General features: G+C 39.1%; 1 protein-coding gene across 15 annotated transcripts in view; it reads right to left on the reverse strand.

The window, feature by feature from the left end:
- VWA3B (von Willebrand factor A domain containing 3B) overlaps nt 1–15,085 on the reverse strand; it is an 81,180-nt gene that overhangs the window by 50,554 nt on the left and 15,541 nt on the right. For all 15 annotated transcript variants that reach the window (XR_013945216.1, XR_013945217.1, XM_080577004.1 and 12 more), the window contains 5 exons: nt 13,351–13,472; nt 7,025–7,141; nt 3,294–3,481; nt 2,475–2,629; nt 422–560 (listed from right to left, as the gene is read on the reverse strand). Coding sequence is in view for 13 of the 15 variants with exons in the window: in XM_080577004.1 (XP_080433130.1) it covers nt 422–560; nt 2,475–2,629; nt 3,294–3,481; nt 7,025–7,141; nt 13,351–13,472 (721 nt within the window). In the remaining 2 variants the exon portion in view is untranslated. The remainder of the gene's footprint in view (nt 1–421; nt 561–2,474; nt 2,630–3,293; nt 3,482–7,024; nt 7,142–13,350; nt 13,473–15,085) is intronic.

Genomic DNA, 15,085 nt, shown 5'->3' on the forward strand with positions numbered 1-15,085 from the left:
CATTACAGTGGAACTGGATGACACTGCTTAAAATAAATGAAAATAATTTTTTTTATTTTTTTTTTTAGGAGTCAGTTGGCTTGAGGGAAAGAAAAAATACTTAAGCCATTTTCATTTTTAACATTTTCTCCAGGTTTCTTTCAAACATTTGAACAGACACAAAAGAAAAAAAATAAATAAAACAAAAATAGAAAATGTCAACTAAAAAAGTGGCACACCAAGAAAAATCAAAATAATTTTATAAAGCTGATAATTTTGGAAAACCATTTCAAAATAAATAAATTTCAAAAAAAAGATAGATAGATAGATAGATAGATAGATAGATAGATAGATAGATAGATAGATAGGGTAAAAACCATCCGGAAAAGGTCAGCCTATTCTACAGTTCTCAACAGTTTTCAGAATCATCACTTCATCAAACCTGTATGAACTGAAATATTTTCTCCTTCACCAGTGGCAGCTTGTCCTTCATAGACTGGGATGTATCAATAAGAATATAGACATCATCTTCAAACACATTCCCAAAGAGCCCTCTGCTTCCTTGTTGAAGCCACTTAATTCTGGGCAAGGAAAAAAAAAAAAAAAACATTATGTAAGATCTTGGGAGCACTGTGTATCAGCATCTAATAGGAAGGATCTTTTATCACTGCTGCATTTTCTATTCCTGTTGCTTAAGTGCTGTTACTAGTCCCTGTCATGAGTGGTATATTGGCCTTGTATATCATCTATCACTGCATAACAATGCAAGACATTTTTATTTTCTAATTTCAATAGGGATCTGGAGACGAACAAAACATGCACACAAAAAAAAATATGTATAATGTCAATATGTATAATGTCAATTATACAGTAGTTTGAGCTAGCAAATCCCATGAGAAAGTACCTATAACTATTGCCTCTGTAACTGTTCTACAGCCTGAACTCAAGAAATCATTTAAGCATATGCTAATACACCTCCCTATTCAGGAAACCACTTGAGAACCTATTCTGCAAGGAACTTGAGCACTTTAAAGAGTCTTAATGTAACACAGATGCTTCAATGCCTTGTTGACCTGGGGCCTTAAACACAGACTGAGTTTTACATTTTAAACAGGATTTACTCGTGCCTGCCAGTTAAATACGTGCATACATACAGTTGTGTACAACAACATTTCCTTAGTAACGGCTGCAACAGGTCCAAATCTAATTTCCCTTGAGATTCATAAACTACTTGGCTACTCTGAAACACAGGCATTTTAGCAGACAGAATATAATGGCCCTGGGAAAAATATTACTCATCTCCCACAGAGGTTTAAAAAGCTATATCACAGAAAGTAAAAAGATCCTATTACATTCACTACTGACAGCTATTTTACCATTAGTTATTTCCCCCAAAGTGTTTGATGAAGTCTACCAAGACTTTTTAACAATGAGATGAACCTTTTTAAACATCAAATCCATGACCTTGGCTTGGATTTTATAAACACACCAAAGCCCTTTACCTCAAATTTTCCTTTCACTGCATGTTAATCATGTTAATGTTACCCTAAATACAGCAAGATGAAGATAAATTAAAATGAACAACAAAACTCTGTTTGACCCTGCTAAATATATTCAGGCTATTATATTCTGATAGAGAAGCTGCAGTAAAACAAAAGTTCACATCCTGCTTTTTTCAGAGAGACATCTCATTGTCCTAATACACAAAACACAGGGCAATATTTATTCTTCCTTTTGAATCTACAATCTCTTTTTTGAATGTTTCCTTCTCTTCCTAATGTAGAAACAAAAGCTAGGAATTATGTAATCTATAACGAAGATATCCACAATGAAATTAGCCAAAACTTTCTTTCCAGACAGCACAGACGTGTCACAATTCAATCTGATTTACTTTAGGGCATCTTTAGGACAGATGAATCAGACCCTCTAATTGCCTATTTTTTGCAGCCATCCTACAGAATCTCAGAGTGTATCTATATGGCTAAAGAAAAGCAAAACTAGCTTGAGCACCGAACTTCTGATCATAGGTGTTACTTAATAGTTAGCTCATGCCTTAACCTTGATCAAACTTGTTCTCTTCAACACAAAGTTGGAGAAAAGGCAGATAACCATTATCAGTATGGGCACAAGCCAATAGATGCTACTTGGTGCCAGAGGTATCACAAGGGATTCCTAGCTGGGCAGGATGAATGACTCTGGAAGTTCTCCACCTTGTTCCAACGTACCCTAAGTTCCAATGCTTTTTGCCACTTCCAACAGTATTTCTACACTGTGCTGACTGACTTTTGTCTTTGTGTTACAGAAGGAGAATAAAAGATACTGCTCATCGGTTTTCTTACGTGGCTACTAAGAAATCTTACACACGAATGGATTTCTGGCTTAATACTGCTAGTGGCAACGTACCAACTACTTCAGCTTATTACGACAGGAAATGTCAAACATTTTAACACTAATGTGAAATAACACAAAATGTTTTTATGTGACAGAACACTAACCTTCCTTCCACTTGTCTGAGAGCAGTCCTCATTTTCTCTTCATACCGCTTATACTTTTCTGTAGTAACATATACATGAACTACAGATCCATCTTTCCAGAAGGTATGTACAAACTTGTCACAGTATTTTGCATGAATTACTTTCCTCTTTGTCTCCTACAGGCAAGAAAAACAGGTTTCAGTTACAAGATATTTTTGTTTTGCTGTGCCCTACAATATTTAGTAAACAAACTTCAAAGGTACCGCCTTGTTGCAAATGAACAGGTGCAGAAATGGACACAGAATAGGGTGGTCATGGAATTTGCTTCTAGCACAAGTCAATGGAAACCGATTTTATTCTTGTAGCTTGCAAGAACAGAAGCTTACTGAACAGTGCAATGGTAGAGCTTGAGAAAAACAAATAGTTAAGAAAAATTAATTCAAATTTGCTTAAAGGCCTGCAAGCACTGGAGCAGCTGAGACCAACACTTCTAAGGAAAATGAAAATGATAAGCAACCTTTGCCCTACCCCACATAAAAAAGAGGAAAACAAGGCATTGCTTAAGCCAGGCCTGATTCTTCCCTGCAGAGTATATGTGGACCAGGAAGAAATCATTTTCAAATAGCCCTTTGGAATGGTTTTTGACCATGTTTGTCTCCTTCCACTAATAAACTGACTTTAGGAAAAAAAAACAAAAAACAAAAAACACATGCCAACAGATCATGCCCTTTGTCATAAATTCAGCTCTCAATCAATATTTCAAGTTTTAAAACAATAACCAAAAAGAAAAAAGAAAAAAAAGCAATTCACAGGCTATGAGGGAAAACTAACACTACTCACGGCATCAGTTTGTGAAGATTCATCCTCTGGTTTAGTTCTGATGTCAACAATCCCATCCACATGGCGAAAAGTACAATCAGCAAGTGCATCATACAGTGTGAGCTTCTGAGCTTTCAAGCCATACCTCTGCAACCACTCCTCAGAAGTCAAATATTCATCAGATTTATGCTTTTGTATTGGATGATCATCTTTGGTTATAAATAAAAAATAAAAATAAAACAAAATATTAATAAAAATAAAACATGATATAGATAAAAATATAACAGACTATAAATAAAAAATAAAAATAAAAACAAAACAAAAAACTCATGCATAATATGGTTCATTTTTGATATGCTATTTTCAACAGGCTACAATACTGGGGTCAAAATTTTCATATTTATGGCTGAAGTCTGACTAAATTCTAAATCGTAAATTCTTGCTTAGAATTGCACCTAAATGTTTTTGGTTTTACATGTGACCATCAACACATAGTTTTGAAATCAATAAAAAGTGATTAGGCCATCAGAATTAAATAATAATAAATGCCCAGATATTCTTCAAACTTAAAATACAGCATTATACACTGCATAAGAAGATACAAATGTCACTAAGACTGCCTAGCATATTACTGGCTCTAATTATCAATTTTCTTTTTTTTCCTCCAACATTTTATCTGACTGCACTAGAGTTTTCTGTTATGGATTTGCCCAAGGGCAGCTGGAAGGAGGAGAAAAATAGAGTAAGAACAGCTATCAAAAGATGAAGGAAAATACCTTTTGTCATATTTGGCCTGTTAAGAAGCTTTCACACCTTCAAGGTCTGGAGCAGATATTTTAACTTTGGCAGAGAGTCACCTGTAGCAGAACCGTGCTCCTGTGCCAACCTTATCATCTAAGTTTTGTCAAGATTAAAACTCATATGATCGACAGAGAGCTGCTAAAGTTCACACATTGCTCTGAACTTGTAACACTTCTACTGACAGCTCTGGAGTGGGTCGTTATTTCTGACCCATTTTTAATATCTACTCTGTTGTGATTTTTGTTGTTGTGGTGGTGGCGGTGGTTTTGTTTTGTTTTGTTTTGTTTTTCTATATTGGGCAATTCTTTGCAACGAATTCCTTTGTAACTGGCACAAACCCATCAGAAGACAGAGAACTTAAATATACATAGCTACAGAATCAACACATAGAAGGAATATTCTGAATCATACAAAGATTGACTTAACTGTTGAAGTACAAAATGCCATAAAAGATTCAGTATAAGATGTCCAACTTTGAGGAGAATCGTTTGAGAAAATGAAACAATGGAAGATATAAATGAAAATACAGTTAAGAACATAGACTAACATTGCCATTGTTCTTTTTCAGTGAAGACTATTTAGAGTAAAAGGCAAACTACAGTATCTCTGGAAGTGATTTGGCTGTGTTTCTCCACATTATTGCCTTTTCAGAGGCTGAATATTGCATCATCTATCCTAAGCCACAAATCACTGGTGTACCATCTTCATATATTCTCTAGTTTACACACTCCTTCTACCATTTTTTACGGATACTGCAAGAAATAGGATATTTTTGTCTGACCTCTTAGGACTGTTCTCATGCTTACCCTTTTCATGTTGTATTGTTTCAGAAATTTTCTAAGGGCAATCTTAAGGTTGGGCACTGCACACCTCTGTATAAAGATAATTGGATAAAGGGCTCTGCAGTCACTCATCACTAGCTCACTAGGGTCTTATAGCAGGGTGAATTTATTTTCTCACACTTTAATTTCAGGTATCTAGGTGGTATAAACTTCTGCTTTGTTTAGATGCAGCTACAGTGACAAGTGTGGAGATCCTGAGCCTGTAGACAAACCGATGTAGCCATCTACTGCCTTAACAAACAGAGAGATCAGAGAGTGACAGTGCAGGTGCAGGAGCAGAGCCTGTTCATGTGGAAACATTTCCCTTCTGACTGTTTGTGGTCCTTAGGACAACAAGTGTGGCAAGTGTCACAAACACACTCAGACAATTTTAAAAAGAAAACTTATTTTCTTTTTTTCACATGCTTCAGTTCAGGTAACTAGTGCATTATCTGGAAAGTCAGCAGAAAATTTGTCTCTTTTTCATCCCCTGCAGAACTCTGCAATCTTAAGAACAAACTGTTTTGCAGACGAGCATTTTAAAGAGATCAAGACAAAAACAGGAAGAAATGCAGACAAAAAGAAAGACTGCAGTTATTCAGATCAATGGGCAACAGTCAAATAATGCTGAAGAAGTGACAAAATAAACCACACCGTAAATTTTTTTTTTAGTTCATTTACGAAGTGACTATGTATGAAGATATACACTAAAAGAATATTAAAGCTGCATAGTCAAGCAGTCATAAATAAACACTGAAATTAGCGCTGCCCTTGGAGCTTTATTGTGGTCTTCTTGTTCATATGCATTATGGTAGAACTGTTTAACTTCATATGGGAAGTCCTGCTAGTTGAGAAGATGCTATTATCAGTACAAAGAAGTGTATTATGCCTTCACAGAAGAATTGACTCAGGCTAACTCCTGCAGAGTTATATTACTGTCAGATGTTCAAATCCAGTGCAGGCAGAGAAAGCTCTCAGGCTCAAATCTTCACCATCACCACCTTAATCACACACCTCAACACACTGCAGAGAGTTCAGGTGACTGATCAAGCAGCTGTACGAACTGTTCCTCAGTAGGTGATCCAGAAAAGGGCATCTGGCCCCAGCCTCCACCTTACCAAAGCGAAAGCAATTGCAGTGCAAAAAACTATACTAGAGCTACAAAAAATCTCTGATGAGTCATTCTAATTCAGCCCTGAACCTTTTATCAACTTACACAAAAAAAATACCACCAGACTCCATGTAACTATTTTAAAGCCAGGGAGTAATGCAGAATATGCCAATCACTGGCAATCACAAGTCTGATCGTGAAAATCCAGTTGCTTAGTTACAATTCAACCCTGAAGCTTCCTAGACTCTACAGATTCCCAAGTTTTCAGTACTAAAACTTGCCAATGTTACCGTTCTGCTCCAGAACATGCTCAGAGCACCTCTATCTGTCAGAGCTGAGTAGCGTCTTACCAGCCCCTGTTTAAGCCTTCCAGGGATTCAGAAAGTAGCTATGTTTCTGTCCCCAGTAAGTCTCAGTCCAAATGGATCATGATCTAAGTCAAACATAATGGTGGAAACGATTAGTTTAACAAATAGATGTTGGTATTTCTTCATGTTTCTTAATGCAAGAGTTATCAGAGCACTCATACAGAATTAGCTTCAGTCCTCTCTACCTTCTACTAAGGGAATTCAAACCCACACTTCTTCCCTTTCAGGGAAACTGAACTACTTATCAAGTTGGAGACTATTGAGAGATCATGTTGGGGGATTTCCCCAACTCTGTGTAGAACAAAATCAGAAACTTACCAGCCCAGGCAGAGAAGGAGAGAGCAAACAAAAAAAGGAGTTTCAACATCCTGAAATGTAGATAATTTCTAAACCTAGTAACTAGTGAAATAAAAATGGCATGTTTCAGCCTTAGTTGTTAGAGTTTAGTAAGTTTTAAGCAGCAGTAAACAAAGATTTGCAATGGAAATTTTCAAGACACACAAAGTTTAGCTGCCAAGTATAGATCCTATCTGTACACAGCCATTTCAGAGAAAATTGTCCCCAGATCAATGTGCAATCAAAACTGTTCACTGTTCAAGATATTGGTCATGAATATAATGGTAACTCTCTTGAAGGAAACATAAATGATACCATCTCCAAAAGCAGGCTGGTCAGATTCTGATAAAATTTTCTGAACTTGTCTCAGTGTACTCCTGGCTTCCTCCAGCTCCTTCCAGATCAAAAAGACATCTTCACGAACACCAGCTACTGCAAAAAGGAATAATAAATAGAACTTGACATTTCATAACAATTTCTGCTTTTTATAACTCCTTTACTACCATGAAGTCTTTGGGTTCATCCAGGTGTTACTGTATGACCTTGTTCACAAGGTCCCATTGCAGTGACAAGTGCAGTTCTTTGACGGAGTTCAAAAATGGCACCAGAACTTGCGAGGTAATTAGTCTGGTAGAAGTAACTACAGAGTTGGCCCCAGACTGTTCCCACAGTGGGAGGAAATCCTTTTTCAAACTCTCAGATAACAATAAGAAAATTCCACAAAGAAATTCATGTTGTCCTCTGGACTTCACTGCAAAAACAATCTCCAAATATGAGATCCAACTCTGAAACTTTGAAGAGAAGACATTATCAGCTCCTTCAGTCTTCTAGAGTACCTAAACACCTTTCTTTAAAATTAAATCTTCTTTCCCAGAAGAGCATGTGATGTAATTTCGGTATTTCTGGTAAGACTTTAATCTTAACAAATCTCAACAGCCATAATTAAACGCTTTAAAAAATATATTCCTATCAGGTTATATTCTCAAAAAATGGAAAAATACAAAGCTGGTGTTTACATAAGATTTTCTTAATCTCAATAGATTTGATTCTCTTTATTAAAAGATTAAAATGTGTATTTATTTAGTAGAGTTCAATTATCAAAATGGAGTCACCAGGTATATCTATGTAGAATAGACACTACTAAAAGTGTGTTAAATTACGTGAGTCTCAGAGTTTAAATTGCAATATAGGACTATATAGAAAAACTGTGTGTAGTATTACAGTAAAAAATATAAAAAGAAATTAATCATGAGCTATTGTAACCACAAATGCAGACTACAACCTATTACTGAATTGCACACGAAGATGCTGAACAAAGCAAACTGTATCTTAGCATCTAGTGGTTCAGTTAATATACAGTGGTAATTCCCTTTATAAAAGATAAGATATGCAAACTTGTGTGCTAAAGTAGGCCACCACTAAACAAACAAACCTGATCATTTTGTTCTTTGATAAACTTCCCTGAAATAATAATAGGAACATTCTACAAAATAAGAACTCAACTTTAATTGTGAAATGCTTTTAATTTCCAAGAAATATTTTGAAATGTGTTATTGTACACTGCCATCTCCTGGGACCTTCCTGTATTTCAAAAAAAAAAATCTGTTTCAGCCATTACTGCAAAGATCATTTCCTAAATCACAAAACAAAAACCTTAAGCAAAGCAGATAATTCCACAGTATAGAACATAAAAGGCAGATAAAAATTTTTGAAGTCTGTTATCATTAACTTTTATTTTCAACCAAAATATTCTGTTCAAACGCTTTAGAAATAAGTCAACTTTCCTTTTTTTTTTATTTAACAAATGATTGCTCCACAGCGCAATGCAGTGACAGTGTATTAAATTGGTCTTGCACAGAAAGTATTTTTTCCTTATTAGTGCTGTGGTTTGATGGTGTATATTGTATGGGACAAATACGGGCACCAACAACTGCATGTTGCAAATACCAAGTTGCCTTGAAAACCTTTTATACAGCAACATTTTTTCCTGGATTCAGCTGGAAGAGCACATTCAGTGGCAGCCAAAATTACTTTCTCTACTCAGGAGGCTCACCTCTACCTCTCTCTCTGCTTCCACCTCCACCTGCACCTCTTTTTCTTTTCCCCTGCAGCTGAGGAGAAGTGGGAGGGAAAAGCTGTGCCTTTCCCCAAACCCCCAAACACACACACACCCCCACACCCCCACACCCCCACACATCACAGCCTCCAGCAGCAGTTTTCAGCCCACAGCCCATCCCTCAAAGCACATTGGCGAAAAACGATTAAGAAAGCACAAACCTCCCTTCGGTCTAAGTTCCCTGGGCTCACACCTCATTGCTGTGCTATTCTGGGGGCCGCCAACTGAAAAGCCACCTATGGCCGAAAGCCACCTCCTCGGAGGGGGCAGCCCCCAGCCGCTCCAGGCCTCTTGGCACAACTCAGGCGCCCGCGTCACATGAAAGACCACTTTAAAAATCCTGTTATCCCCAGAGGGGAAGAGCCCCCCGCCATGAAACACCCCCAGCCGTGCTGGTTGGCAGTTTAACTGTCCAGGCCAGACCCCCAGTTCTGTTTCAAAAGCCATGACACGGTGACGGCAACAGGGCGGCCAGCGGGGAGATGGCCTTGACGCTCCTCTGCCTTCCCTGGCTCACACAGAGCACCAGCACGTGGGGCTGGCTCGCTACATCGTGCATGGCCAGCTGTGCCCAACGAGGCCTCGGCCTGGAAAACAGAGGCCCTAGAAACGAGGAAGAGGATGGGGACAGGCGCTGGGAAGGCTGAGGGTGAGGGCCAGAAGCATCTTGGTGACACCCGTGAGCTGAAGCAAGATAGTGCGCCTAAGCAAAAACGCACAGGCACATGTACACGGAAATGTGTAACCAGCCTCATTTCCATTTCCCAGTTATTTAATACTGTCAGGCAATCTTAGAAGCTTTTCCACACCTACCTCCCAGCAGACAAACTCATCCAGTTTGTCAAGTCACAGTAACCCATTTGATTCCATATTCAAGATACAAATCCTGCTTTGAAAAAAATCCATGCGAAAAGAAGCCTGCAAAATCAACTACATCTTTTAAACACCAAGAAAATACCAACACAAAAGCAAATAGTGGAAAACAGAAGTATTTCTTCCCTGATTATCTGACTTAGGCTGTGGAAGCAAAATCCAAATGTAATGGAGTAAGACACTCTTTAAGTTAGGTTTGCCTGCAAGGCAAGATGGGCAATTTAAATTTTTCACTGCTGGTCCCTTCCTCAGCCTCTGTGTGGCAGCAGAAGATAGCAGCATTCCCCGAAGTGCTGATTTGCAAAATTCACCCTTGGAGGGGAAAGAATGGAGGTATGGAGGAGAAAGGAGGGCAGCTGCCTGCACACCCGCTGGGTCAGGCGGCAGGGAAACTCACCCTGGCCCGATCCTGCCCCTTTTCCCCTGGGCAAATGCACAAAGCAAATGAACTTTGTATCCTGCATGGTATTGCAGAGCGGCTGTCTGCATCACTCTCTACACATTAGCAAAGAGATTTGCCAGGCCAAGGTTAGGCTGCTAAGACTGGACAAAGCACATAGGAGGAAAACACAAAGCTCTTTGCTACAGCTCATAGGCAAAGCAGCCACTCTGTAGTCATTATTCTGGCTTCCCGAAGGGAGGGTTTGGTCTCTCCCATGTCTGTGTGCATAAACAGAGCAGAGCTCATTTACTTCAATGCTACGCAGGAGGCTGGTGCTCTTACGCTCCCCATGTTACACACAGCACCCTACGATTTTCCCTCTGACCATCAGGTAAACATGGAAAATCAAGCACACTTAAGAATACAGCTTTACACAGCTCAAAAAGTGGTTAAGCACATCAGTCTTCACAGCCTGGAATAGTACATTATTCCAAAAGACTGGCCATGCTGAAATATATCCCTCTTTGGATTTGTCATGTTACTCAAATCCTGATTCAGGGTCCAGTGGCATCTTCTTTACACGTACCACCTCATCTGTTCCACCACACAGAAAACACTGCCCAGAGATCTACTGCTGTTTGCTCTTCAGCTAGCGAGGAACCACTGTTCATTTCAGGATCTAGCTCAAAATGCCACTACTTTTCAAGCCCTGTTTAGCACTTACCTCCCTCTCACTCCAAGCAGATAACACAACTATGGCCCCTCTCAGGAAGAACCTTCTTCTCCACAGCTTTCACCGCCTCTTGCCCTCTAAGTCTTCATGTTCCAACTTAAATTTCACCTCCCTTCCACTTACGATTTTAACTATACAACAGAATTGCTTAATTCCACAGCTTTTTGCAGATGCAGAAGCTACACAAAGAATATAGGCAGAAGTGATAATAGGAAAATCAGTGCTGGATGAGGAGACATCACCACATTGGTCCAAATTATGCTTTATGTGAGAGTATTTCTTCTGCCTCAGGTCTGAGTCTGCCAACATAAGGACCTTAATTCTTTACTGGTTTACACCTGTTTTAATCTCAAGCACCCACTCAATGAGTATAAAAAAAAATTCAAATTTGGCAGTTTCTCACGCTTGCTTTCTAAATGACTGCTCAAGATGCAAAACAGGGGAGAATTCAGCTCTTATCTGGAGTTTTAAGTAGTTCACTTCCGACTTGTTTGTTTAAGTAGATGAAAAAGAGTGAGCATGAAGATATCCTGTATTTGCAAAATGGTATTCAGTGGATACCCAGAAAACTATCAGATTTCCTTAAAATGTTTTTTCCAGCCCATAAAACATAACAATGAGCGTTAGTTTCCAGCTGTTGCATTTGTGGTGCAAAAAGAAACAGAATCAAAATATTCCTGCACCTCCCCTTATTTTCCAGGAAACATCGCATTTGGAAGATTAGATCTCTGATTCGTTTTCTATTTATTTCCTTATATAGTTTATGCCAGACATTCAAGAACCGGTTTCAGAATACATTAGTGAGTAATCTCCCCTTTTATTATTATTGCCTTCTACACCCTTGAAGGAGTCTCTGAAACAAGAGACATCAGACACAGGCCAGAATTAATGTCTCCTACGTATTTTCTTTTCTGAAAGGATTTTAGGTTCTGTATACGACCAAAAGGCTCTGATTGGCTGTCAGTGATGTCACAACTGTGGTTATAATGCCAAGTAAATGCAGAAAGCTAATTGTGTTCCTTTTTAATGTGTAAATTCTACTCCATAATAGCAATAAGACACAACAGACAATGCACTTCAAGGAGATTACTGCCCTTTTGAGCGATTAAAGCTATTCAGCTTTCAGCTTTAGAAACAGTGGTGAGGAAGTAATTTCAGTCATACAGGAGCTCTAGGGCCATCTATTGAAACAGGCTGGTGCCTGGGGGAAGAGGAAGCCAGCCCTCCCCATGCACACACCCAACTGGGGTCTGGCAAGGAAGCACTTGGAGCAGACCGAAGGCAATCATTACAGCACTGTGAATCAGTATGAAATGAAAGGCAGGGCTTTGAAGCATGCTCTGCTCTTGGTTTCTAAACCCTGTGGGGGTGTGAGGGGGGAAAGCCCTGATGACCTTTCATAAAGAAAAAAAAAGGGGGAGGGGATGATGACACCTTGTTCTCTTACTTCTGCCCCCCCCCCCCCCCAAACTATGGTTCTCCTATATTGTATAACCATGGCCATTCTGAAAGGTTTGTACGCAAGGATCCAGACCACAACCCAGAAAATATGGGACAGTTAGTCCAAGACTGATATATGACTTTAGGTGAGTCACTAAATCCCCCTTATGCCATAGGTTCCCTAGCAGTAAGAAGAGGATGACAGGGTTCTACCTTTGGGGCAACGCTAATGCCCAACAGCATAATGGGGATGTGAGCCATGAGAGAAAAGAGGTTTTATGCCTCCTGATAATAAAAATAAACCTTTTTTTTTAACTGAATTGCCTGCTGATAAAGATATCGGACATGACATAACACAGCCATGCTTCACACCACAAGCTGATCTCCTCCAAATCCGGCTGAAGCCTCAGTCCAGTCCCACTGAACAGTAAGGCTGACCTCTCCTAGAGGAAGTAGCACTGTGACTAAAAAGAACCATGCTGAGAGCTTTCTGCCCAGCTCCACCCCCAGCAAAATGGAGACTTCGCTTCTCCTCTGCTTTTTTCTGCTGTTTCCTCCTGTATGTTTTTCATATTTCTCCCTCTCTCTTTGCACCTTCTATCTAGTTATTTTTACTGTGCTCTTTGCCTGTCTTTATGATAAATTCAGATCCTGAGAAAACCAAGTCAACCATAAGCGGGCTTAATTCCCTTATATTAGCCATGAACATGGTCTGTATTGATGTGGCTGTTGTAACAGATGCTCTACACCACTCTTATCTCTTTCATCTCCCTTTCTGCCATTACTCTCCATTACCACCAGGTCACTGGTATAGGCACACCAGTACTAATCTTTATCTCCTGAAATACATGTTCTTGCTTCTTCTCCTTTTTTCACTTCTCTTTCATTCTCATATGCACATCCTCTATTCTCTTCACTTCTCTCTTTTCCTTTCCCTCTCCTTCCCACCCACAGATTTTCCATTTGACCAGTCCCATCCCCGCCTATGCCTACAGAAGGCTTCTTTTGATCTAGCACTAAGCAAGTTCCTGTATTAGATAGCTACTCTGAAACCTCACCTAGAAAATCAATATAATTCTGGTTTTAAAATTGTCTACCTAGTGGCGTTCGCCCTTTCACCTTTCTGGAATTCGGGGCAATTAGATCTTTGTCATCTTCGCATTTCAGTGCAGGTCCAGTAGCATCTCGACAGTAATTCTTCTGAGCGAAAGCATGGAATCTGTAATAAAAAAATGAGTTTTCACCAGTATGCAAACTACGTAAACACTTTCCTAGTTTTAATATGCATGTCACACATGCAAAGTCAGAGCAGTGTACAACTTTGGAATTATTTCCTTACCTATCAAGATAACCAAATGTTCAGCTACAAGAGTATTATGGATATTATCAAACCTTTATATACGTATATGTATTTTCTGAAGTCTTTTCATGAAGAATCACACATCCTTTCATTTTGGTATCACTTATTCTAAGGTACCTTCCTTTTCAATCATCTGGAAATCTGTTTTTAATTAATGCTTTTAACATGCTGAGCAAGCATGTCATTTGAGATATCTAAGAGGACACTAACACCTTTTAATTAGATTACCCTCCTAGTTCAAAGCCCAACAGGAACATTTATTTCACTATCGACATACAAATCAGGAAGTCAAGCAGACTTCATTTACCCTTGTTGTCAAAACAGACAAGCTCCCAGAGCAGGAAAAAGATGCCTTTTTAAAACAGAACTACACCAGAATCAGTCTTAAATCGTGAAAAACCCATGAATTTAGCAAATCCTACGTGAAAACTGACTTAATCTTATAGACAGTTATTGGGAAAATACCCACCAGCAAGATATATGTTGGCCTGATAAGTCTCTGCAACAAAGCTAGACACATGAAAAATTACTAAAAGATAGTGAGAATCATATTAGGCAAAATGATTCCTCTCAGCTCCCTGCCACAACCCTTCTCGCCTCTTTCTCTACCATGCAAGAAACATTCATGTTCTTCTTACAAAGGAGGGAAAAACTTTGCCAAAAGAAAATGAAGTACAGTGACTGGCAAAGTACCTGGTATCATGGAGGTACTACAGTCCTAAACGACCACAGTCGTTTAGACACACATCCGAATAGAACAAACATAACACTTTCCCTCAGTCTTGTTTTTTTGGCAGGCACTCTGTCTCTTAAAAGCTACTCCTAAACACAGATGGCTATAAAAGAGCTAAGCAGCTGCCATCTTACCAATTGCTCTGCTGTCATTTGGGGATTTCTACTGTTGGAGTCCTTCCCACTCTTGCACAAACAATAGTGAAACAGAAAGCTATAGCAGGCATTTCACAGCTCTGTAACTGTGTGGTGGCTTCTGTAAAGCAGACAAACATCTATCAGCTGCTATTGCCCTCCTGCTGTTGAGTGTGTTTGGTATAGTGTTTTTTTTTTGTTTGTTTGTTTCTTCATTCGTTTTCCTTATTTTTATATTAGAATCAAGATTAATGCTGTATTATCCTTTCGCATTGAAGGCTTTCTCTTGTCACACAGCTGGTTCCCAGGACAAAGTAGCCAGCAGCCCATATGGAATATATCGGTTCCTACCAACTACACTAAACAGATGCTGGAGAGCATGGTAGAGAACTGCAGCTTCACACAGCCAGGCCTAACACTACCCGAATTTCCTGTTGTTCCAGGCACTGCCTATTTAGGACAGGCATTACCTTTCAACTACATGTCTGTGCGACATTTGATCCGAAAAAAACTCTAGATCAATCCTTTGCTGGTGCCTGTGGATATTACTGAAGTAAAAAGAAATGTAATAAAAACTTGTTTATGTTGTGACTCTCCCTTGAAAA

The sequence above is a fragment of the Anser brachyrhynchus genome (assembly GCF_964034855.1).
Source record: "Anser brachyrhynchus genome assembly, chromosome: 1".
In the NCBI taxonomy this organism is placed as follows: domain Eukaryota; kingdom Metazoa; phylum Chordata; class Aves; order Anseriformes; family Anatidae; genus Anser; species Anser brachyrhynchus.